The sequence below is a fragment of the Peromyscus maniculatus genome, chromosome 20 (genome assembly GCF_049852395.1).
Source record: "Peromyscus maniculatus bairdii isolate BWxNUB_F1_BW_parent chromosome 20, HU_Pman_BW_mat_3.1, whole genome shotgun sequence".
Taxonomy (NCBI): Eukaryota; Metazoa; Chordata; class Mammalia; order Rodentia; family Cricetidae; genus Peromyscus; species Peromyscus maniculatus.
Genome location: NC_134871.1, coordinates 15,244,925 through 15,271,566, shown reverse-complemented (window position 1 = coordinate 15,271,566; position 26,642 = coordinate 15,244,925). Strand labels below are relative to the sequence as shown.

The following is a 26,642-nucleotide window of genomic DNA, read 5'->3' as shown; positions in this document are numbered from 1 at the left end:
TAAGAACTTCTAGAGGTATCACCATCCCTGATTTCAAGCTCTACTACAGAGCTATAGTAATAAAAACAACATGATATTGATATAAAAACAGACATGTTTAGCAATGGCATCAAATTGAAGACCCAGTTGTAGATCCACACCTGATTTTTGACAAAGAAGTCAAAATTATACAATGGAAAAATAAAACCATCTTTCAAAGAAAGTGCAGGTCTAACTGTAGTTCAGCAGGTAGAAGAATTCAAATAGATCCATATCTATTACCCTGCACAAAACTCCAAGTGGATCAATGACCTCAAAATAAACCAAATACACTGAACCTGATAGAAGCGAAAATGAGAACTAGCCTTGAACACATTGGCACAGAGGACAACTTCCTGTACAGAACACCAACAGCACAGGCAATAAGGCCAACAATTAAGAAATGGGACCTCATGAAAGTGAAAAGCTTCTGTAAGGCAAAGGACATTGTCAGCAGGACAAAATGCCAGCCTATAGAATGGGAAAATATTTTCACCTGCCAGAGATCTGACAGAGGGCTGATTTCCAAAATATATAAATAATTCAAGAAACTAGGCATCAATAAACAAAAAATCCAGTTAAATAATGAGGAACAGATCTAAACAGAGAAATCTTAACAGAGTAATCTCAAATGGCTGCGAAACACTTAAAGAAATATTCCAAATACTTAGCCACCTGGGAAATGCAAATCAAAACAACTCTGAGATTTCATCTTACACATGTCAGAATGGTTAAAATTGAAAACACAAGTGATAGCTCATGTTGAAGAGGATGTGGAGCAAGGGGAACACTCCTCCACTGCTGGTGGGAGTAAAAACTTGTACAGCCACTTCGGAAATGAATATAGTTGTCTCCCAGAAAATTGGAAATCTATCTACCACAAGATCCAGCGATAAAACTCCTAGGCATATACCCAAACACGCTCCATTCTACCACAAGAACATTTACTGTGTTCTTAGCAGCCTTACAGTAATAGACAGAAACTGGAAACAACCCAGATGCTCCTAAACCAAAGAACAGATAAAGCAAATGTGGTACAAAGACACAATAGAGTATTAGTCATTTGGGTAAAAAATAAATGGAGGAACTAGAAAAATAGTCCTGAGTGAAGTAGCCCAGAAAGAAAAACAGGGTATGTACTCACTTAAAAGTGGGTATTAGCTGCAAGGCAAAGGATACCCATGCTATAATTCACAGACCTGAGAAGCTAGGAAACAAGGAGGGCTGAAAAGGGGATAAATGAATCACCCAGGGAAGGGGAAATAGAATATAGAGGTTGGACAGTGGGATTGGGGGAATGGAAAGCGGAGTGGCCAATCAATGACTGGTACAGCTTGAGACCCATTCTACAAGAAGGAACCTACTCTTGACACTGCCTAGAGGGCCAAGATGCAGAAGCTTGACAGGATAGTATCAAACATGACTGCACTCCCCTACCAAAATAAAAAGCCAATTAAATGATTCCTAATGATATTCTGTTATATTCGTAGATTGGTGTCTAGCCTAATTGTCATCAGAGAAGCCTCATGCTGCAACTAAAGGAAACAGATGCAGAGACCCACAGCTAAACATTAGGTGTAGCAGAGCTTGGGAATCATGTGGAAGAGGGGGAGGAAGAATTTGTAGGAGCCAGGGGAGTCAAGGACACCACAAGAAATCCCACAGAATGAAGTAACCTGGGATCACAGTGACCTACGGAGACTGAAACAGCAACCATGGATCATGTATGGAAATGACCTAGGCCCTATGCATATATGTTACATTTGTGTAGCTTTATCTTCTTGTGGGAGAACAGTGGGAGAACGGGCTGTCTTTTTGAAGACCCACTTCACACTGGGTTGCCTTGCCCAGTCTTAATATGAGGGGAGGTGCCTAATCTTAACTGCTCTTTCATATGCCATGTTTGGTTGATACCCATAGAAGGCCTGCCATTTCTGGAGAAAAATGGAGGAAGAATGTAGGGGGGCAGGGCAGAAGGAGGGTTGTGGGAGGGACTTGAAGGAGAGGAGGGAGGGGAAACTGCTGTAGAGATGTAAAAACAAAGACAAATAAATACTTCTAAATATTGACAGACAGGGAATTTTCAGAAGTTTATATTGGTGTTATATGCAACGACACCAAGTTGTTCTGACTTTTTTCTTATTATTTTAGAATTTTAAAAGTGGAATTTCAAAATGAGGTTGATGATTATTATTACAGGGAATAAAATTACTTGAACATTTTCGCTTCTGGTTTCTATCAGCCCTCTCTTGAGTCATAATGTAACTTCTTGTCAGTTGCCATAGATCTGTTGAAAATTGATTTATAATTTCAAAGTGTTCCATATTCAGGTAGTCAAGAAGGATTCATACTTGATTTTTTTTTTGAAGTTTATAGAAGAAAATTTTCAGAACCCTCTTACTATATAGCTGAATTTGCATTTTAGGCAAGAAGTGTTCTCCTTTCCCTTGGGGAATAACTACACTGATACAACAAATTAATAACATTCTGAAACATTAAGATATATTTTTTAGTTTTCATACATTGAAAACTAAAAGTGATGCTATCTTATTAGCAGTGTCTTTTTAAGTTTCACAAGTTTGTTTTTGAACACAACATGAACTATTTTTCCTGTTTATTTTATTTTTTTTCATTAAAATATACCTACATCATTCTCTCCTTTCCCTTTCCTCTGTCAGATCCCTCCCCTTACTCCATTTCCAAAGCATGGCATCCTTTTCTTTGGTTATTATTCACCCCCCACCCCCCACACCCCACACGCACGTGCGCGCCTACACACACACACACACACACACCAGTTAGGGGGCTCGTCTCTGGGAAGGAAGGACTATTTCTGGCACTCTCAGTACTCCTGAGTTGCCTAACGTTTTTTATTTCTAGGTGAGGAAGAGAGACGTTGTGAGACAGAAAGCTGGTGAGACTGTATCTGCTAGAAATGATGGGGAAGAATCACCCATGATACCTAAAAACCATGGCTGCCTAAATAAGACTCGAAGAAGTACAGAAAAAAATGGACCTAGAACATGAAGGGCAGTAAAATAGAGTTTTTGTTATCTTTCTTCTTAGAGGAAAAAAAATGTGTGGCAAAAAAATGAAAAAAAAAAAAAAAAAACACCTGGAAACTTGCAGTGTGAGCAGTGGTGTGTCTAACATAAATCCTCCCATAGGTTTGAATCCTCTGGAGAAATAACTTGATTTTAAAAGTAGAAATTCATTATAAGTTCTGATGAACAATCTATTTATGTTGAACTTAGGGAATGGTTCATTTAGAATGGGGATTTATTTCATATAGTAAAATTTATTAATGAATTGTCAACTGAGAACAATTTTCTGTTTCTTTGTAACAAAGAAACTATGACAGTAGAAATTATTTCGCAGTCATAAATAGATGACAAGACTAATAAAATAAACCTTGGAAGAAGAGATACCTTATAAATTTTTAAGTTACTGCCTATAGTATTCTGCCAGGTCTGTAGCAGTGTGTTCCTCACATTTTCCTCTACCTCTCTGTAACATTTTGTTTCCCAAGGAACCGGTCAACATTATATTGTTATCTAGACTTACTAAGTGACAAATTTGCCAAGACAAGGAATGCATTTGACCCAAATTTCTCATTTTTATGCCTCATTTATTTAGGTTTTTCTTTCAGAACTGCTATCATCTATTAAGAATTTTATGAATATAAGTCTTTACTCTGACACTTGGCATGCATGATTTCACTTAATCTTTAAAACTGTCTTGTGACTGACACATGGTGAACATCATAAACACTGGGTAAAGTATGATGGATGCAGCAGAGGATTAAGAAAAAGACATTTATGTGTTGATATCCACTAATCTGTGGTAAGAATTATTAAAATAGACATCTAAGATTGGCGTCCCTGGCTCAGTTGTAAAATTACTACTTAAACTACATATTCCTATTAAGATTCTTTAGTTTATTTGAATTTTTAAGTCTTTGAGAAAGCTTTTTTTGCCTTTTAAAATATTTAGAGATACATTTTCATGTGATAGAGCTTGAAATAAAGGGAAATAATGTAGCTAAACAACACTGTAGATAATAAAATTTCAAAGCTAAAAACAATGATAATGTTTCAAGTGTAATTTAGAATGTTTATGAAGGAACTGGGCACACGGACCAAAGAAAAATATCCACAAGCAAATATAAAACAATGTATTTCTCATGCAGTAAACTGATATTGAGGCACTGAGATTGACAATAGGCTTAAAGAGAAAGAAATAATGTTGGTGTGTACTTGAAATAACAACACTTTGTAGCAACTTGTTTTTTCAATTTCATATATGAGTTGCTTTTCATATAAAAGCACATAGAAATTTATTGCATTCTATAATTCGGAGTTCATTTATATACTCACATAAGTAGGTTTATGTATACACACAAACATATTTATACAGAGATTTGTCCTATGTAGTAAATCAGCAGTGTATACATTTGCAAAACATTTGTAAACCAGAGGTGTATTTCTACATGAATAATAGTATTGAAAAAGTTAAAGTAGAATACAGGTGTGGTGGTACATGTCTTTTATCCCAGCAGTGAGTAGGCAGAAGAAGATAGATTTCTGAATTTAAGGCCAACATGGACGAAATAGCAAGTGCTAGACGAGCTAGGGCTATATAATGCGACTCTGCCAAACACACCAACACCTTTCACACCCACACCCCCCAACATATACAAGAGAGAGAGAGAGGGAGTGTGTTGAAACAGAAATATTTCAGAATTTCTTTTCCTTTAATACTATTGTATGTTTATGCATGATGTGTGGGAGAGTGTGTTTACATCACTGTGCAAATGTGGAAGTCAGAAAACAACTCCATGGAATCCTTTCCTACCTTCCACATTTATAACGGTTCTCTGACTCCACTTTGGTTGCCAGACTTGGACAGCTCTAACCTTTATCTGTTGAGCCGTCCTGCAAACCTTACTTGAGACTTTTAAAGCAATGGATTCTTAACTGTGATTATGAACCTATTCCCACACTTTGGGGGACAGCTTGTTATAGCAGACTTGTACTGCTATCAATCATATGTATGTATTTTATACACTTTAATTTTTATATATGTTGACCTTTTATACAGAAAAAATGAGTATTTTACATTGACAATGTTTGCAATTCATTTAAGTAAAATATGATAGAATAATGTATTTTGTGAAATAAAGGCTAAAATAATCCTATTATTTTAAGTATATCAAACTGATAATGACTGCAGGTTAATTTGCTTCCTTAAGCCATACAAAAATTATATGAATGCACTGAACTTACTTGATGTTTTTGACATTAGCTCAGTATTTTTCTTTTAATGAGATATTAAGTAGCTAGTGGCTAAAATCCAGGGTACCATTTACTTGTATAAAGACACTAAACATTAGCTTTATTATTTATAAAGAAAGTTTGGATTAAAAGATAAATAAGTAAATATCTTACTTCCCTTAGCAATATTTAGGTAATATCAAGTGTGGAGCAAGCAGAATGGAGAGATAAAGACCATTGGTAGCTACTTACTTTCATAATGAATCTTGAATCCATTATTGGAACGGCTATTGTCCGTTGTAAACAGAAGATAGATGAAGTTACTGCTGCTGAACAGAAACTGTGGCACTTGGGTGCCATTGTAAGACCCAAGCAAGGGTGACAGAAGATTTGGTCCATCATGGACTTCCAGAACATCATAATTTAGTTCAGTCTGAAATCTAGGATGAAGAGACAATTAGAAGCATTAGAAAACACATTGGAATAGAACTGTAATATTTTAGTTACTTTACCATTAAGGTTCATCTTTCAACCACTTTTTATCTTTTTTTTTTTTTTTTTTTTTTTTCCCCCTGGTATCTAAAGTATCCCTGAAATATCTGTCTGTTCCAAGTACCAGGATCTTATGTGGGGGGAATGCCCCAGTCAGAAGAATGTGTACTCATATTCATAAGAAAAGTGTCTGCTGAGTATGATAGGCTCTCCTTAGTAAATAAATGAACTATTCCTGACCAATGCACTTCTCAAGACACCTGTACCTGCTATCGTCAATTCTATGGAAAACTGTATTGTTTTACACTGATTTTAACAGTACATACATTTCAAATCTGACCCCTGCTTTATAGAAACTGACACATTTTATATAGTACTTCAAAGATCTTCAAGTTTTATTTTTATCTTTAATATGTATGTCTGTATGTGGGATTGTTGCTTATGAGTGAAGTGCCCACAGACTATGGAAAAGGCCATCAGTTTTCTAGAGCTGAGTGACAAGTGGTTTTGAATTGCCTGATACTGGTGCTGGAGGCAGAACCTAGGTCCCCTCCTAGGGCAGAAAATGCTCTTATTCACAGAATCATAAAACACATTTGGTAGTGAAGGTGTAAGATTTAATATGAGTGTTTGGGTGGGAGATCCACCTCAATCCATGGCACCTTGTATCCCTATACCCAGAGAGTCCGGAATGTTTGGAAGGAGTCAGGTGGAAGATCCACTTCAACTCCCCTCCCCATCTCTTTCCCTAAACGTGCCCCTTTGAAGCCTGCCAAACACAGCTCCTCCCCCAGAGAGGCTCAAGACCACTCCCACAGGAGATATATAAGGGGCATCCTAGAAAACAGACTAGTGGTTCTTCCTGTCTGGCATCCTTGTCTCCTCTCTGCAGGGCTGGGGGTGGGGTGGGGCTGGGGAATCGCCTGGCAGAGCTTTACCCATTAAACCTGGGCTTTCCAAATTGGTCTGATTCAGTTTGTTGTGACAGCAGAGAGGCCTTCAGGAGGCCTAAAACTTATCAACAAGGCTTCACAATTTATTTTTCAAATGCCATTTGAGCTTTATATAGGTTCATTATGATGTATGTATTGTGTCTGTTTAAATTGGTTGTGTGATGTTTTTACTTATTTATTTTTATAATAAATTTAATTTAAAAGTTGCATTTTCAGTTTAAATTCTGTCATAGGAAATGGAAAACAAGTGTCACAGCTTTATAATAATCAAGTTCATTAATTGCAAAGACCATGTACAAATGTTTTCAAATTAAATTTTTTGCATTGTTATTACAATAAGTTGGGTGGAAGTCAGAAGCAAAGTAGGAATGGAGGAAGCAGATGAGGGAGAATGTCTGTGTGGGATGAGGGATGTGGGAGAGTATTCTAGGGACCATGACGAGCCTACTAAATCCATGAAAATATTGTAATGAATCCCATTAAACACATTAATTTTTTAAAAGACCCATAAGAAAAAGAATAAGACTTCGTTTCAAAGAATATAGTAAGTGTTAGGTAATTCCCAATACTTTCTTGTTTCTTAAAATCATATTTAGAGAAAAAAATAAACATCAACAGGTTTTAAGGGCCATATACATGGAAGCAGTTGACATATGCACGCCAATTTCAAGTGATGGTTTAATTTGTGAATCTAAGGAATAAAACCTGTTGGCTCAATAACTTGAAGTACTTGCTCATCCATCTGTTGCCAAGTTCCTCCTATCCTTGCCAGCCACTACCAGGTGATCATCTAAGGCCCTTCTGACAAAGGGCATGGGATATTTTAAAAACTCAAGAGTTTTCCAGAAAGAAGGAGAGGAAACGTGCTTTACATGTGTTTCCGTCAAAGCCTTCTAGTGAAGACTCATATGTATGGCAGTGAGAGAGATCTGCAGGTGAAGGCATCTGCCACAAAGTCTGACTACCTGAGTGTGAGCGATTCACATGAAGAATTGGAACATCAACTTCCACTGCATGTGTCTTTCATTGACACATGTCCACCTACATATGCGCACACATAAAAAAACAAACAAACAAACAAACAAACAAAAAAACCTTTCATGCTTTCATGCGAAGGAAGAAGAGACAAAGGAATCAAGTCCCAAAAGGAACATTTTAGTTAAAGGATCTTATGTATGTATGTATGTATGTATGTATGTATGTATGTTCAGAGAATGCTTGTAAGAAGTCTATTAATATGACTGTGCTGTTCACTCTTAAATACTGAGGATCTCATTGACATATTCTTAAGTCATTCTAATTGCCATATGGCAATGATTTTGACAGTCATCCTGATTCAGACTTCACCATGCTGGGACTATGAAGCATGCCCAAGCACATTCAGCCTGCGAAACTATTTTGAGTTTGAAATGAGCACTCTAGGCTAAGTATTGTAATGTACTCAGAGGATAATTAGTGTTCAAGGGGATCCTGGCTTACATAATGAGTATGAGCTAGCCTCAGCTATATAATATGATATTGAAAAGCAAAGTGAAATAATAGACTTAAATATGCATATAACTTTCATGTGCTAAATTATGCCCCATACAAATCTGCATGTTGAAATGTTAACCCGTCCCCTATATCATGAGAATGTTATGATGGAGGATAAGTTTTAAAGAGGAAATTAGACAAAATAAAATCATGAATCATGAGACTGGGCTTCAATCCAACATACCCTCACATCTGTGAAACAGGGACTAACTACGAAATAGAAATACACATACACACTTTATATATATACATAAAGTGTGTATGTATATATATATATGTGTGTGTGTGTGTGTGTGTGTGTGTGTGTGTGTGTGTGTGTGTATAATTGGGTAACCGTGTATAGAGGACAGAGCCAAAGAAAGACATCAGAAAAAGAAACCCTGGGAGTCCTTGACCTAAGACTCCTAGTCCTTAGAATTTTAGGAATATAAAGCTCTATTGTTTAAACCACAGAATCTTAAACTAGGTATTCTATACTCTGAAACTCAGGATTTAATTCTATGTAAAATTAAATGATCACATCTGTTCCAGAGTATCAGTTTTGCTTTTGTCTTTAATAGATGGCAAAATTTTATGTATTACAAAAGTTGTTTTAAAGTAAATATTTTATGACTTAGCATCAGTGACTATTTCATTTGTTTACCTACTTTTTATACATGTGTAACCAGGGTCATAAAAGAACTTTGGGCAAATGGGGTCACAAGAGAAAATGGTGAATGCATCCTGTATTTACTTGGGTGATAATATGGTAGTACCTATATGTGTATTATACTTGGAGGCTGTATTGAATTCGTTTTTCTTCATATCCCTTTTGTTTCTGGAAATCTAGCAGAGCTGAATTCATGAGCTCTTAAAAATATAGGACAACTAAACTCATTAAATTAAAGGTCATATCTCAGTATTGTGCATATGTACAGCAAAAAGGTCTTGCATATCTTAATAGTAAAGCTACAGCAGTAAACAAATAAAAAATTAACTTGAGATCACACTGAAAGGTCAAAAGGGGGCAGACCTTCTTAAGCATTCAAGATACAGCAATTGACTATTCTAATATAATTATTTATTGATGTAGTAAGGGAAATGGTGAATGCCAACTAGTTTAATGCCTATTCATTTCTGTATAAGCTAGAAAAAAATATTTGCAGAGACCTTTCAAATGTGATTTTGATGGAGTGTCCAGGTTCAGCTTCAATCACCCACTCACAATTCAAAGAGTCTTTGTAGTATCCTGGCCACCCTGGTGAGAGAATTACTCCACTTGGAGCAGAAAAGTGGCCACCACATGGAGCTGAAAGACAAACCAGAGAAGGTATGAATAGAATTTTCAGAATAAGTTATGTAAAACGTTTTCAGTCCCAACATTCATCTACTTACTTTAGACAATATGAATTAAGAAAATGTATTCAAAATCAAGGTTTCAACACAATAGAAATGATCCCTTTAATACCCAGTTTCTTATTTTCACTAATAGGTAAGAAGAGGGTTGTTTTCATTTTCTCTTAACCAGGCATCATGACATATGTCTGTGATAAAGCTGAAAGAATCTCTGAGATCTTGGCCCACCTAAGCTGTATAGCAAGACCTTGTTTGAAAACAAATAAACAAAATAACAACCAAATTTTCTCTTTTTTATTTATTTTTCCTTATGCTTTACTTTATATTATCTTGAAACCTATTATTTTGTATACCAATTTTATCCCTGTTATTCTTTTTATTTAAAGTGAAACAAGACAAATAAGGTAGTAAATATATAAAACTTCATTAAGAAGACAATTCCCTATAAAACACCCACTTGAGCAAAGTCTTCAGTGGTTTGATATTTGTTTTTGTTGTTCTGAGACATAGTCTGAGGTTGCTCAGTTAAGCTTTAAATATGTAATCCTCCAGCCTCAGTCACCCTGGCTCTGGATTATAGGCATATGCCATCCCATCTGTCTAGAATGAAGTTTTTTTTTAGGTGAAATTATTAAACATGCTGCTTGTATGAGAATGTTCATTAATAAACCAAATATCATTTCTTAACTGAACCCAATATTGTTTTCTAATCTAATAGCTTTCTAAGAAGATCATTGTCATGAGGATTACTTACTCTTCTATTTTGAATGACACATAATTCATCATTTATTTTCATGTAGGGTTGTTATATATTTCTTTCCTTTTTTTTTTTTTTTTTTTGGTTTTTTGAGACAGAGTTTCTCTGTGTAGTTTTGGTGCCTGTCCTGGATCTTGTTCTGTAGACCAGGTTGGCCTTGAACTCACAGAGATCCACCTAGCTCTGCCTTCCAAGAACTGGGATTAAAGGCTTGCGCCACCACTGCCCGGCTGGTTGTTATATTTCAAATATGAATCTATATGCACAATAATTATTTAATTTAACATAATTTAAAAGACAATAGTGAGTATTTCATCTAAAGAAGGAGCAGATAATGCGAAGCATATTCGGCAGAAATCTTTATTATGTCATCAACTCATGTCATTCTTGGAAAGCGTTTATGCATTAAGTCATTAGTGAAGTAATTAGTCATAAAATTAGCAATTTAGGAAGAGGCCAAAAATGGTTAAAAAGTAAAGTATTGAGAGGCATTTTGTCTGATCCCTCCATCCACAGTGATGGAAAGAAATGGATGGGTTCTTAAAAAAAAAATCCCAACAAAGATGTCTCTTGTGTCTTTTGGAAAGGCTATTCTCAAGTAGTGTCATCACTCAAGAAGAGAGAGGGTAGCTCCATTAGGTCAGTCAGAAGAAGTCTCTTGATCTGAGGGGCTGTCTGGAGAGCACCAGGACACAGAAACTGCAGTGTAGCAATAAAGAAGCAGCCCAGGTGCTCAAGCCTCTTGAAAGGAAGACCTCAGTGAGTCTGGAACATTCCAGAGGACAAGGAGAGGAACTGCTGAGAGCAGTCCAGAGTTGAAAACAGTCACAGATGCCCGAGAAATGAAACAAAAGTTCCCAAACCACCGGCTGGTACTGATGATAACGTTTATAAGATGGATAGCATTTATGAAAAGCTAACTGCACCACGAGTGATAATGCAAAAAGAAAAGCAATTAGTCGTCTAACCATTACAGTTTGATATTTCATACACATAAAAATAGTACATTGTATGATGATTCTCTTTAGGGAGCACTAGTTTTAACTTCAGCTGAACAATATCATTTGACCTACCCTAAACAATAGCAATGAAATAACAAATTTGATATGCTTATTATTTTCTCCAAATGCTTGAAAATTAATAGTAATTCTTGATACTTCAGAAATACAAATACATTTTATAACTAAATAAACTCTATATATCCTTAAATTTAATGAAAGACAGAAGATACCTCTGATTGAAAAAAAGAAATTTGGAATATTTACCAGGGAAGCAGCTAAAAGTCTAAGGAGGTATTTTTAAAAGCCCACTCAGTCACTCATCCACTCATTCATTCACAAAGATGCCATTTTTCTGCATTTGTTTTGGAAAAGTTAGAAATAGAAAACATTAAATCCAATTAAGTTCTATGATGAAAATATGGCCAATGTAGAGGACATGAAGGATTCAGAGAAGATATTTAATTTGATCTTCTAAGGATGAGTCATAGTTCTGGAAAGAAGAGCTAAGTGATCCTGGACATCTGTACATGAAGTAACAGAGTGAAGTTATGCATTAACTTCTAACTAAGGATTGCATTAGGATAAACAACTGAAAAATTGTAGAACAAGGTTGAGATTTCCATTTGAAATCATGCATGTACAGTGTATTTAGACTTTGTGAGATCAGCAAGGATACTTTACAAAAAGTTAAGAAAGACTTAATCAGAATCTGACATAAAGCTATTTCAGGGAAGAGCTGAATGATGTCTTCAAAAATATTTCTAGGTGACATAATATGACATAAAAATGCAAAAGAAAAAAACTGTTCCTTATACCCTTGTGTAAGACAAATTGTTAAGCAGTCTTATTAATAAAAATCCAGAGCCAGATAACAATTTACTTGGAGACACAATATGTCACCACATCCTTATCATATAAAACAGAATATATGCTGATTTCATTTAAAACAATGGAGAACTCAAAGCACACTGGAGTTATACATAAAAAGTCAACACCAATTAGTGCTCAACTTGAGGATCATGCTGGCTAGTTTTAATTAGTCATTTTAGTTTTAGTTTGTCATTAATTAGTCATTTTAATTAGTGATTGATGTGGTATTGTGAGTAGTGTCACCCTTTGGGGGTGGTCCTGAGTTCTACATATAAAAAAAAGCAGGCTAGAGTTACCACAAAATATTTTATGTTATTTGTGGATATTGTAAAAGATAATTTTTCCTTGATTTCTTTATCAGTCCATTAATCATTTGTATAGCAAGGGCTACTGATTTTTGTTGAGTTGATCTTGTATCTCACCACATTACTGAAAGTGTTTATCAGCTGTAGGAGTTACCTGGTAGAATTTTTGGAGTCATTTATGTATACTATCATGTCATCTTCAATAGCAAAAGTTTGACTTCTTCCTTTCCAATTTGTATCCTCTTGGTCTCCTTTTAATGTCTTATTGTTCTGGCTAGAACTGAGTGGACAGTGTTGGCTTGTTCCTGACTTTCGTGGAATTGCATTGAGTTTCTCTCCATTTACAATTTGATATTAGATGTTAGCTTGCTGTATATTGCCTTTATTATGTTTAGGTATGTTCTTTGTATCCCTGACCTCTCCAAAACCTTTATCATGAAAGAGTGTTGGGTTTTGTCAAAGGCTTTTTTAGCATCTAATGAGATGATCATGTGTTTTTTTTTCTTTCTATTTGTTGATATGGTAGATTATATTAACAGATTTTTGTATGATAAACCCTCCCTGCATCTCTGGGATGAAGCCTACTTGATCATGGTGTATGATTTTCTTGATATTTCTTGGATTCAGTTTGCCAGTATTTTATTGAGTATTTTTTGTATTAATGTTCATGAAGGAGATTCGTCTGTAATTCTCTTTCTTTTTTGTGTGTTTGTGTGGCTTGGGTATCAGGGTAATGATAGCCTTGTAAAAAGAGTTTGGCAATGTTCCTTCTATTTCTATTGTGTGGAATAATTTGAGGAGTATTGGTATTAGTCCTTCTTTGAAATTCTGGTAGAGTTCTGTGTTGAAACCACCTGGCCCTGAGCTTTTTTTGGTTGAGAGACTTTTAATGACTGCTTCTATTTCCTTGGGAGTTATAACCAAACAGGAGAAGCACCTCTATGACAAGAATTTCAAGTCTTTGAAGAAAGAGATTGAAGAAAATATCAGAAAATGGAAAGATTTCCAGTGCTCAAGGATAGGTCGGATCAACATAGTAAAAACGGCAATCTGCCGAGGGCCATGGGAGTATACAGCAAGTGACAACTAGTGTTTGACAAGTCAACCCATTAGACATAGAACTTCCTGATGGGGAGCCCAACCTGGCAAAGCTATGGGGTCACTGGCTGTGGAAACTGGTTGTTTGATGTTTGTAACTTTCTCTGGTGCCACTGTCATAATTTCCTGATTAGAACAGCTGTGGGGTGCTTTCCACAGCCCTTTGGTAGTGTGTTTTCCATCTCTGGGTACACATTTAGCTGTGGATTTCTGTTTAAGCTGTATAATTCTGATGTACAGAAATATTACCAAAACGTTCTTCTTTACTGACACAGGAAATTAACAGTATTCTCCATCTCAAAGACAGCCTTTTACACATTCTTGCAAAGACCTTAGAACTGGTCCAAAACAGACTCAGCTTTATAGAATATATATACAAAGACTGATTCTCAGGTATTGTTCACTGCTAAATCGAGGCAAGGCTGTTTACACCAAGACATAGTCCTTGCAGTAGCTCCCTCTCTGCACATACCTGACTGCTCAAGTTTCAGGCAATTGCTTAATGTCTGGGACCCCTCACCAACTTAGAGCTACATGCATATGTCAGTGTAACATTACTAGCCTAAGATAAACTACGTGACTTATCTTGTGTTTTGAGAAATGGTAGGGCCCTGAAAATGTAACCTGTGATTGTCCAGAGTTTGGCTGTGGAGGAGCAGCAGCAGTGCTGTGGAAAGAGATGGCTGTGTAGAGCTATGTGAGAGCTACTGAAGAATATGAGTGAAGTGTGTGTGTGTGTGTGTACAAATAGATCCATATCTATCCATATATCACCAAGCAGAAAACAAGTCCAAATGAATCAAAGACCTCAACATAAATTTAATTACACTGAACCTGACAGAAGAGAAAGTAGGAAGTAGACTTTAATATGTTGACACAAGAGACTACTTCCTGAATATAACACCAGTAGCACAGACACTGAGATCAACAATCAACAAATGGGACCTTCTGAACAGAAAAGCTTCTGTAAGGCAAAAGACATGGTCAATAAGACAAGATGGCAGCCTACAGATTGGAAAAAGATCTTCACCAACCCCACATTTGACAAAGAGCTGACTTCTAAAATAGATAAAAAAACTCAAGAAGCTAGACATCAAAATACCAAGTAATCCAATTAAAAATGGGGTACAGATCTAAACAGAGAATTCTCAACAGAATAATCTATAATGGCCAAAAGACTTTTAAGGAATTGCTCAACATCTTCAGCCATCAGGAAAATGCAAATCAAAATGACTCTGAGATACCGTCTTGCACCTGTCAGAGTGGTTAAGATCAAAAACACTAATTGACAACACTGTTGTTCAATTAGATGTGAAGCAAAGGATAACCAATCTACAAACCAAAACCCCAGAGAAGCTAGGTAACAAGGAGGATAATAAGAGGGACATGCATAGATCACCCTAGGAAGGGGAAATACATAAGATCTCCCGGGCAAACTGGGAGGATGAAACTTTACATGACTGTCCAGGCTGCCAGCTGTCTCTGTCTACTCTCGCAAGACTCCCAAAAGTTGCTTGCATTCTTCTCCCATTTCTCAGTTATTATTGTATTTCTTTTCAGGTCTTTGATGGGATTGAACACTAACAGTTATAGTTACAATCTTCTTGTGTCTTAGCTAGAACATATTAAGTATTAGATTTAGGTTCTTTAGGATAGGACACTTTTTGGAATAATCTTTGTAACATGCCATTTACCTATGCTTCAGACTTCTCTGTATTTTAGTATTTTAGTACGTGTCTCTTGTTTGATGTTGTTTCTTTTGGTTGTAGTTCCATCTTGTCTAGGTCATTATCCCTTATTCCTCCTGGACAATATTTGATAATCATTCCTATTGTATATAGTTTTGTATTAGGTTAGAACTTTCTTATTTAGATAAAAGGGGGAGATGTAGTGGGTAGCTGTTCCAGCTTTGACCTGGAAGTACTACCCCTAGTGAGGGTTCTGGTAACTGCCACACCTACCTACGACCTGTCCCTGGGGTAGGGCTGAGACAGGAGCCCTTAAGACCCTAGATCTGGATGTGCCTGGCCTCTTTGTTCCTCATGGTCCTGGATGCTGGACGGCAGACCAAGTCAGAGTTCTCCAGAGAACCCTGCTGGACTGCACCTTACCTCTCCTGGATCCCATAACCAACCCCTTTACTGGCTGTAAGTTACCCCAAAATAGATCTCCTTTTTAACTATGTGGAGTTGCCTTGTTAATTCCCCACAATAGAGATGAGAACATGGGGGAAAGGGATAGTCTAGTTGGGGGAGGGACAGAGCTGTAGAGCAATGAAAGAGGAGGGAGCCATTATTGGGTTAGGGAGAAACCTGGTGGTAGGGAAATTCCCAGGAGCCCACAAGGATGACCAGCTAAGACTCCAAGCAATAGTGGACAGGGTGCCTGGACTGGCTACCTACTGTAATCAGATTAATGACTTTCCTAATTGTCGTCATAGGGCCTTCTTCTAGTAACTGATGGAAGCAAATGCAGAGATCCACAGCAAAGCACTGAGCTGAGCTTCTGGAGTCCAGTTGAAGAAATGGAAGCAAGATCATGATGCGGAAACTCACAGAGAGAGCTGACCTGAGCTAGTGGGATCTCAGGGACTCTGGATTGAATGCTGGGGAACCTGCATGGGACCAAACTAGGCCCTCTGAATGACGGTGACAGTTGTGTGGCTTGGGCAGTTGGTGGGGCCCCTGATGGTGGGACCAGAATTTCACCGTAGTGAATGAACTGGCTTTTTGGACTATTCCTTATTGAAGGATACCTTGCTTAGCCTTGATGCAGTGGGGAGGGGCTTGGTCCTGCCTCAATTTAATATGCCAGCCTTTGTTGACTCTCCATGGGAAGCCTTACCCTTTCTAAGGAGTGGATGGGTGGGCTGCAGTGGGCAAAGCAGGAAGAGAGGATTGGGGAGGAACTGTGGTTGGTGTGTAAATTGAAAAACACAACTTTTAAGATTTAAAAAAAAGCAGACTAAACAGGCCATGAGGAGAAAGTTAGTAAGCAGCACCTCCATGGCCTCTGCATCAGCTCCTGCCTCCAGGTTCCTGTCTTGTTTGAGTTTCTGTCAAATAAACCTTTTCCTCCACATCTGGCTTTTGGTCATAGTATTTCATCACAATGGTAACTCTAATCAGGACAGAGAGTGTGCGAAACATAAAATACATACATACATACATGCATGCATGCATACATACATACATACATAAAGTGGAGTTCTTTTTCATAGGAATCATTATTATCACAGACTATGTTAAATCTTTAATGTGGGTAGAAAGAAGATGTGAATAGTGAGGAAAATAGAGTGGTAGAATATGTAGCCCTTTGTAAAATGGCTTTATGTGAAGTCAAATATCAGCCAATAGCCATTACGTCACCAACAGTTGGGGTCTTCCTTGTTTCTAAGTGTGTAAACTAAGAAGCTAGTAACTTAAAATAATTCCCAAATTTTACAAAAAAAAAAAAAAAAAAAGAAAATAGCTGAGTTATACTTGACTCGGGGAAACTTCAGTCTGAGGAAGTGTTAGACAGCCCCGTAGCCTGCCTCCTGTGACTTGCAGCAACGTTTACTTTAGAAAAAAAGAGTTATTCTCTCTCTCTTGGAGATACAAATCTCCTCACAGTCAATCAGATTGCCACAATTTTCACAACCCAGGAATTATGCCTCTCCTCTTGAACCTCATCTAAAGCCCTTTGCCTAATCTCAGTGGGAGGGCAGGAAACAACATCATTAAGGTCCAGTTTGGGAACAGAAACGGGCTCATCACACTGGGCATCTTTCTGTTTACCTTCCCCGGCAGTTTTTTTTTTTTTTTTTTTTTTTTTTTTTTTTTTTTACAAGTTCACACACCAGTGCTTTAGAATCTTCTGGAGCAGTTTACTTCAATCTTACCTCTCTATCATGATGAGTCCGAAGAACCTTACAAAATGGAGTTAGAGATTATTTACTTATTAAAAGTAATTTTGGTTTTCTCTCTTTTCTAGTTTTAAAGTTGGAGAAATTTCATAGAATATATCATATGATAGGAATCATGGGCCCAAGTAATTGTAGAGACTAGACTCAAATTAAAATCTTCAAATTATAAGTTAGGAACCACTTCCATTTTAAGTTTACAAAATTAACTTTCTAAGAAAAACATTTATTTAGGTAATACTTACTGTCTTTAGCTTTAGTAGAGATGGAGATTAATGGAAATTGAGGTTAGGCCATTCTGTTCAAAGGTCTTTAATATAAGATGAAGCTTCTAAACACCATGCTAACAACTTTATTGTAATCATTTCCATTCCTTTATTAATAAAAGGGATTGTGTCTGCTACATTTGATAATTTACTATATCCTAAAACTTTTTTAAAAGGAAATCTTCAATCATGTATCTGCCCTCCATAGACATATAAAATTTAAAGTTTTATTTTATTGTTTTTACTTGTGTGTGTGTATGTTTGTGTGAGTGAATACCACATGTAAGTGGGAGCTTGCAGAGACCAGAAGACAGCATCCAAACCAATAGGCATTTGTGAGCGGCCTGACACTGGTGTTTGAATATGTACTTAGATTCTCTGAAAGAGCATCAAGTGCTGTTAACCAATGGGTTGTCTCTCCAGTTTTGAGAGAATGTATACAAGTTAGGTAGATGTAATAAACATATACATGCTTGAATTCAGAGGGAGAAGCTATATTTACAAGGGCAATAAGGCAATATTCCAGAGAAAGGAAAGAAAACTTCCTGCAAGGGAGGTTGACCAAGGACCGTTTAAAGCATATGCAGAGGAAAGAGAGCAGGAAATGAAAAATACTAATGTGAGTGGAGAAAAGTGAACAACACTGTGCTTTCTAGTTCATGAGAAGAAAAAGTTCATGTGAATTTGTGGGGTTTACTTTTGGAGGAATGTTGTGGAATATTATTTTAAGATGTGTTACATTTGTTCATGTGGATTATCTGTTTAATGATGCAAAGATGTTTTATGTTGCATTTGTTTAACACTGTGAAGCTGTGTTACTTTGCCTTTCTAAAACATCTGATTGGTCTAATAAAGAGCTGAATGTTCAATAGCTATGCAGGAGAGAGAGATAGGTGGGGCTGCAAGGCAGAGAATAAATAGGAGAAGAAGAAGTGTGAGGAGCAAGAAAAAGGGGAAGGAGAGGGTGACATTAGACATCAGCTACCCAGCAACACGGCAAGCCACATAGTAAGGAAAGAAAGAAATATAGAATAGAGAAAGGTAAAAGCTCAGATGCAAAAGGTAGATGAGATAATTTAAGAAAAGATGCCTAGAAACAACCCAAACTAAGGCTGGGAATTCATAAGTAGGAATAAGTCTCCATGAATTTATTTGGGAGCTGGGTGTTGGGCTGCCAAAGAGCAAAGAGTACAAACCAACTAACTACAGAGATGCAAGTATTTTAAAATTGGTGGGTACCTAGGAAACTTGTTAAAATATCGATTTACAGAACACAATTCTAGTGTTGTATACAGATCCTAAATTCACAATGTTAACAAGAAGGCCCACCATGGTCCTACAGGTTATTTTATTGTTTAGACACCGTAGACCCCATGAAAATACAAATGAGGAAACATATGCGTGTGTCTCTACCTCAGTAGAGTGCTATCTCTCTCCAGTTTCTGAAAAGTAAAGGACTATTCTCACATAAATGAGAACTCTCCTCCATAGGCTCATCGTTTTGAGCCCTTGGTCCCCAGTTGTTGCTGCTGTTTGGGAAGTCTAGAGAACCATGTTGAAGGAATAATTCATTGGGGACAGCTTTTAGGTTCCATAGTCTGGCCCTACTTCATTTTCTCTTGGACTATTGACTGTCAGTTAGTCCTCAAACTGCAAATCTTGTCTCTTCCTTGCCACAATGAACTGTTTCCCATCCCTTCTGAATTGTAAGCCAGAATGAACTTTTTCTTCCCTTAAAATGATTTTGTCAGGGTGTTTTATCACACGAACAGAAAAGCCACTAATGCAGGGTATGATTTGGATATATTAGTAAGCTGCAACTTGTTTCCCATACTTTTCCTATTCTGCAGCAATGAAAACAGGATGTGAGAAATACAAGAGAGATCTAGTTAATTACTCCAATTGAATTTTTATAATAAAATCCATTACAAATGAATTGCATTCAATTATTGGTTCAAGTCTTTATTTTTACTACAAAGGTACACACTCCAAATACCTAATATACTTGAAGACCTACATGACTCTCTACTCTTCAGATAGAATTCAGATAAAAATCTCAATAACAGTTCTGAGGAATTAGAAATTTCACAGCAGGAGGTGATGTCAGTGGATAAGTCATACTTGAGTGCTCATAAGAAAATTGGAGATGTAAAGCTGAGTTTTGATCACAGGTTTAGCAACAATGAATTTTTTTAAAAAGCAAGCATTCCAGCATTTAGCCAGAGAGTTGATCCTTCTGTAGAGAAGTGCCTGAAAAACTCAACATCTCACACAGACTGATGCCCTCATTTTCCTTCTTTTCTTTAATTTGCTTTATATTTGTAGCTGTGGTAAATGATCATTAGATATATCTAACATATGCACATTGGATGATGATTCAATGAAATTAAAGAACATTCACATTTTAACTATCATTAAAATGATGAAACTGTGTTCACAGAAATAGAAATTTGAGTGTCCCTGAAACTTGAATATTAATTCCACTTCTCCTTCAATTGTCATGTTTCTTCTATTCCTTTTTCAAGCTTAGGCTATCAAAAACTAGGAGATAAACTCGGTGGATGGCTAATATTTATTTCCTGATACTAGTCCTCCAGCTGAAACTCAGTATAATATACACATATAGATAAAAAAGGGATTCTTCCTTTGAGATAAATATGTGCATGTGTGAACAGACATTGTATTAGAATTACAAATCAGTTCTGATATATGCATCAAGTTGTTACTCTAATTGCTTCTTCAAAAGAACTCTCTGCACAGAGAATGTCATGTCTGTGCAGAAGGGCTTCCTTTCCTCTGAGGCTGATTGAAATTCGGGAGAAACCCCTTATCTTCATTGAGGAAGTTCATCAGGCATGCAAGTCCCGCCTTGTTTCCACACAGTTCTCTAGGGACTCCAGTTCCAACCTATTCATTCTAAAAATTTTCTCAGATATCTCACTAGGGAGTAGGAGGGAACATAAACCAGAGTAATTCAGGGAGAGCTATTCTGAGGGCAAGGCAGTTTTTGCTTGAGTAAGCATTTTATGGAGCATTCTGAAATCATTAGAGCAAATACAAAGCATGGTTTCATTCTCACTTTTTTTTCCTGACTTCTTCAAATATGCACTGTCAAGCCTCCTTCTTCTTAAAAAAAAAAAAGAAAGAAAGAAAGAAAAAAAACAACTTGGGAATATATTCTTTCTGACTACTTTGAATATTTTTTATTAAAAATGATTCATTTTATTTCCGAACCCTTCGATTTCTTTTATCTACTCATCTAAGACACTTCCCTGGGTAGTGTAGAGAACTGTGTTGTGTGTTGGTGGGGTGCACTTGCTAATCTCTGTCTCACTCCTGAAGTAGAGAATTGGCAACCACTTGCACATTTTTATCCTCTAGCTTTCCATTGTAGAAAAAGTTAAGGCTAGTACCTAGTAGATCATGCTCCAGTAGTCCCCTTTTGGCATTGGTGGTGGTACCAAGTATTAAAAATGCTTGCTGTCACATTAGAAGAATCAATGAGTCTTTTGTAAAGTCAAAGAATTAGGAGAGAGTTCTTTCAATACTTGATTCCCCAATGGAGTAAACTCAACCATTTCTGGGTACTGCTATGCTCCCAGCTCATATGATAAATTTGTGATCCCTTCTTGTATTTCCTTTATTAAGAAGCCAATCCCAGGCACCTACTTTGGTACTTGGCTGATGCAGAAAGCACTCTGTTGGAACTACAGGTCTCTGTCTCTAGCTCACCAGCTATTTATAATTTTTTCCCCTGTTCATTAGTCATGGAAGACATACCTATCAGTGAGTTGAGTGAATCAGCAAATATATACTTAGCAATTGCAGTCTTTCTTTCATATATATATATCTCCATAGTCTCCATGAGCAAGTCACCTGAAGTGCTTACATTCTGTTGGGATTATGGATGAAGAAATTACTATCCACTCTACTATATGGGAGTGAATGAAAACCTCAATACCCCATGAACCTAACAGCTACAAACAGAAAAAAAAGTATCCACTTCTCTTTCTTCCCTAACTTCAGCTAAAATGGGCTGAGAGTGAAGTGACTGAACTTGTCATCCAGAGAGAAGAGTTAACTTACATATCCTACATGCGGTCTCTAGAACTCAATTGTCCCTGGAGGAACTTAACATATGTTTTTCACTTTAGCTATTGTTACTCATTAGGAAGCTCCAAACACTGGCTCAGTTCTTCATATTCACATGCTAGTATTGTTTTTCTCATTAGAAAGCCTTCAAAGACCGTATTGTTTGAAATTATTATGAGACTCACCAAGAGGCAACTTTCCATTCAGTCAGTTTTAACTTAGCATCTTAATTAAATTACTAGCTTTGAGGCAAGATAATTATGCAACTCTTCCAATATATTTCATTAAATGAAATCCTCTTTATCTATAAAGAAGCTCAGTGAATATTTTATGCCCTAATCATATTCAAGAACATGACCATGTAACAGGAAAGGCCAATATGCCATTTTTATTTTTACTGGGAGCTCGCTTTAGATTAAAGAGGGCAATACCGACTACTTTGTAAATGGAAAGTATCTTAGTGATTGGATCTTCTAGTGCAGTTTGGAGTTCTTCCATTTGAAAAATGTGATATTTGCATGGGATTGTTTGAATCTTGTTTTCTAGTCCCTCCCCATCACTACCCTCATAGTCTGAAGGTAGATTTTTCTCTTGATAAAGGAACAAAAAAGGTGAACATCTTGTTTGTAAATAGGTATCTAGTTACTAGTAGTAAACTTGAAATGGTAGAATTCTTAAAGCCTAATTCTAGGTAGCCTTAAGAAAATGTATCTTAATTATTTTTGAACCTGTATTCACCTTGTTTTTTTCAAATATCTTAAGTTATATTTTCTTTTTCAGAGTTGCTTCTTATTTGGGGCTACTTTTTTTTTTTAATTGAGGCGTAATTCATAAAAGGGTATATTGTTTTGATGAGACTTTTTACAACTATGGCTGGATGTCTTTCTTTAGTCTTCCAAGAAGGGCCATTTTATTTTTTTAGAGTTACTTTTTAAAGTCATGAGGTCAACAACTTGGACTACTATGCATGTAAGTGCTAATGCAAATTAAAGCCCAAGTTGACCTCCAGCAACAGTTCATTCTATGTTGACAGTGAGAGAACACTTTGCCTGTTAGGATACTGTTACTCATGGACTGAAATGCTGAAGGAAACCCCTCCCCCTATTTTGTTTTTTGCAAAAATCAAGGTATATTCTAGGGTTTCCTGGTTGACCTCAACAGATAAACTGAGATGATAGTCTTAGTTCAGAAATGATCTGAATGTAGATTTACAGTCTACGTGTACAGCTGGCTAAGTGAGATCGCTTTCACAGTTCTGCATGTATCCCATCGGCTCCCCATTAGTCACTGAACTCTTAAAACTGGTATTGTAACATTATCACAATGTTTTGCGCCAATTTTATAAACTTACAGTACAATATGTGTTCCTTTTCTGAGGCAAACCAAAGGTATATTTCTCAAGGTTCTGCTGCTATCAGCAGTGTTGATGGAGGATTTTTTATACATTTGTAATAGATAGAAATAAACCAGAAAAAAAAGAAGAAAAAAAAAGTGGTGGAGGAAAAGGTGAACACTGCAAGAATGCTCAAAAGGGCTGAGAGTTGCAAACGCCAAGAATGGCTTTGCATAGTAAATGGAATAGAACAGCTCTGAACTATAGCTTACTTTTCTTGGTTTGGTCTGACAGAATGATTGAATGCTTTTGTACAAAAATCAGAGCCTTAAAAACAAGGATTTGGTGAGATTGTAAAATGGTGTGCCACTTTGGCAAAACAGTTTGGTGGTTGGTTAAAATGCAAAACATTGTTACTCTGTTACTCAACAATTCTACCCTTAGGAATATATCCTCAAACTACTGAAAATGTGCACCTATGAAACATGTACATGAAGGTTTACAGCAGTGTGTTGCTAATAGTAAAAAAGTTAAAACAACTCAAATAGCTATCAAATACTGGAGAGAAATAAAATGTGGCTTATTCATACAATAGAATATTATTAAGACATAAAAATGAATGAGAAACTGACAGATTAAATGACTTTGGTGAACCTTCATAATTTCATTTGTAGATCTTTCCATTTCTAACTTATAAATACATTTGTGGTTATAAATTATAAATGTACTGCCTCCTGTCAACATTGTATACTTCTATTTGATGATTTCTGTGTCAAACATTATATGGAAATGTTTCCAAGTATTTTCTGTATTAACTGTGAATGAATAGAACAAAATAAATTGCCTGTGATGGAAAAAAAAAGATTAAAGAGGGCACTACCGACTACTTTGTAAATGGTAGAGGCTACTAGCATTAGGGAAGAAATACATATGCTCGAAGTCTTAAGAAATCCAGACAAAACATTTTATGAAGAAATACATAGGCTCAGATGAAATGAGAAATAATCTTCTTCTAAATTTAAACTACAGACCTCAATATGTGCATGGATTTTTTTTTTTCGGAAAACACAAGAATGTTGCAAAGAGAACTCAGAGATATCAGTACAAAAGTGTTATATCAAGTTAGATACTGCATAAATATCATTAATTAAGTTAACTAAACAATAAAATATTCAAGACGGTCCTAGGATATAACCAATCAAGGATAAGGGCAGAGGTGAAAAATGAGAAAAGGAAGTAAAAGTGTGCCACACTAATATATTTGATTCAGTGAAATTTAGTTTTTATATTTATCTAACATAAAGATTTATATAAAATAATAATTCAGCCATTGAGACAATTTGACTTTTTAATCATTGTCTTGGTTTGGTTTTTATTACTGTGATAGAACACCATAATCAAAAGCAACTTGGGAAGGGAAGTATTTATTTCTGCTTAGAGTTCCACACCACAGTCTGGCAAAGGAAATCAGGCAAGGAACTCAAAACAGGAACCCAGAGCCAGAAATTGAAGATGGGGTCATGGGCAAGTGCTGCATATAATTTCTTATATGATCTTTAACCATCTGCCCAGCCATGGCATCTCCCATGGTGAGCTGATCCTTCCCATAATTAATCATCAATCAATAAAAAAACTGGGGGCATTTTCTCAATTGAGATTCCCTTTTCCCAAATGATTCTAACTTGGGTCAAGGTGACATAAAGCTAGGCAAAACTGAGTTACAGAATATACATTTCAGATTGTATATAGTATATTATGTAATATAATAGTATAATTACAATTGTATAATATATTATTAATATCTAACCAAATGCTCATTTTTCCTTCCACAAATAAACTCCAACCTGTTTCTGACATCCTGACTGTGATTCTATAACACTCCTTATTTTTTAAATTGACATTAAACAATGAATATAAATCCTCAAACCAAGGAAGTATTACCTTCCATGCTTGCAACTGAGACAGAACTAATTTACATCCAACTGCCTTGCTTTTTTAAAGCGAAAACTCACTGTTTGACACCTTGAGGAGAACTTTCTTGTTGAATTCTATGTCAAATATACCTGCTGGTTTATTACTGGAAAGTATAGAAGCAAGCATTTAGAAAGTCTGATTACAGTTCAGAAAGTAGCTTGAAGAGATCTGTCAAAACCTTTATCTCTTCTTTTAAAAACGTACAATTTCATGTAGTAAGGAAGAGACTGATTCCACACAGCATCCCACAGGACAGCATCTCAAATGGTAACACTATAACTCGATGAATTCATCATCCTATGGGTCAGAGGAGAGCAGTGTGTGTGTACAACTTTAAGATTGATCTTTCAGGTAAGGTAGGAATTTGGAGCACATAGAAGAGCATATGAAATAGAAGGGAAGAGAAAGCTAATTAAAGGAGCAATTGTGTAATGATGGGGGAGGAAGAGAAACATAAATTGATGATGATGATCATCTGAAGTTGTACTTGAATACAGGGGTGGCTTCGAGAAATATCTGTGAAGTTTGTCACTGCTATATAAAATGTTCACACTTCAAATCAAAGAAAATCAATATCAAATTTTCTTGCTCATCAATGATTTTTTTTATACCTTTCATATGATTTCTGAGTTTGCCTAGATCATATTAGACAACTGAGCCACCTAACAGCTAAATTGTTAGGAAAATTGTAGAGACATGTGATTTGAAAAAAAAAAACAACAATAAAAAGAAATATACAGTCAATAGGATCTTGTAGGAAGAACCATGGCATAGAAACAGCAGTTTGAGGAGAACATACAGTGAAGGATAGTATGTCCAGCCGAATTCCTGATGCTAGATGACTTGTCACCCAAGAAATCTTCTTAAAAATTGTTCTCAAAAATGAGAACCATTAGAAACTTTTGAACAACTCATCTGGAAAATGGTTTTTAGGAAAGTGCAAGGGAAAGGCAGCTTCTTGAGATACTAGAATACTTTCTCAGGAAAGGATTGAGGGTAGTCATGATAGGTGATTAATCTGAACTTTCCTGTTAGCCCAACACATTCCTCAGGGGAGTAGTTGCTGCTGATGAATTTCCAGTTAAATGTCTGGGGAACCCCTAGTTCAGGTCATTTGTTTTTAGGGTGATGGCTTTCTTCTAGTGCTCAGTAACAGTGCTTTCTGTTAGCACTATTGTCACTGTTGTTTAGGATATTAGTTTGGTTAAGTAGAAAAATATTTATTTATATTGAGGGCTGCCCCTATTTAAAGTAACTGAATTCAATTTCTTTAATTTCAGCAAAGTGCCGGGTGGTGGTGGTGCATGCCTTTAATCCCAGCACTGGGGAGGCAGAGGCAGGTGGATCTCTGTGAGTTCGAGGCCAGCCTGGTCTAAAGTGTAAGATCCAGGAAAGGTGCAAAGCTACACAAAGAGACCCTGTTTCAAAAAACAAAAAC

General features: G+C 36.4%; 1 protein-coding gene across 3 annotated transcripts in view; it reads right to left on the bottom strand.

Moving 5' to 3' along the window:
• The window catches only part of Csmd3 (CUB and Sushi multiple domains 3), a 1,148,052-nt gene that overhangs the window by 388,293 nt on the left and 733,117 nt on the right, over positions 1-26,642 (bottom strand). For all 3 annotated transcript variants that reach the window (XM_006993205.4, XM_042265493.2, XM_042265494.2), the window contains 2 exons: positions 9,419-9,557; positions 5,544-5,731 (listed from right to left, as the gene is read on the bottom strand). In XM_006993205.4, the coding sequence (XP_006993267.1) occupies positions 5,544-5,731; positions 9,419-9,557 (327 nt within the window). The remainder of the gene's footprint in view (positions 1-5,543; positions 5,732-9,418; positions 9,558-26,642) is intronic.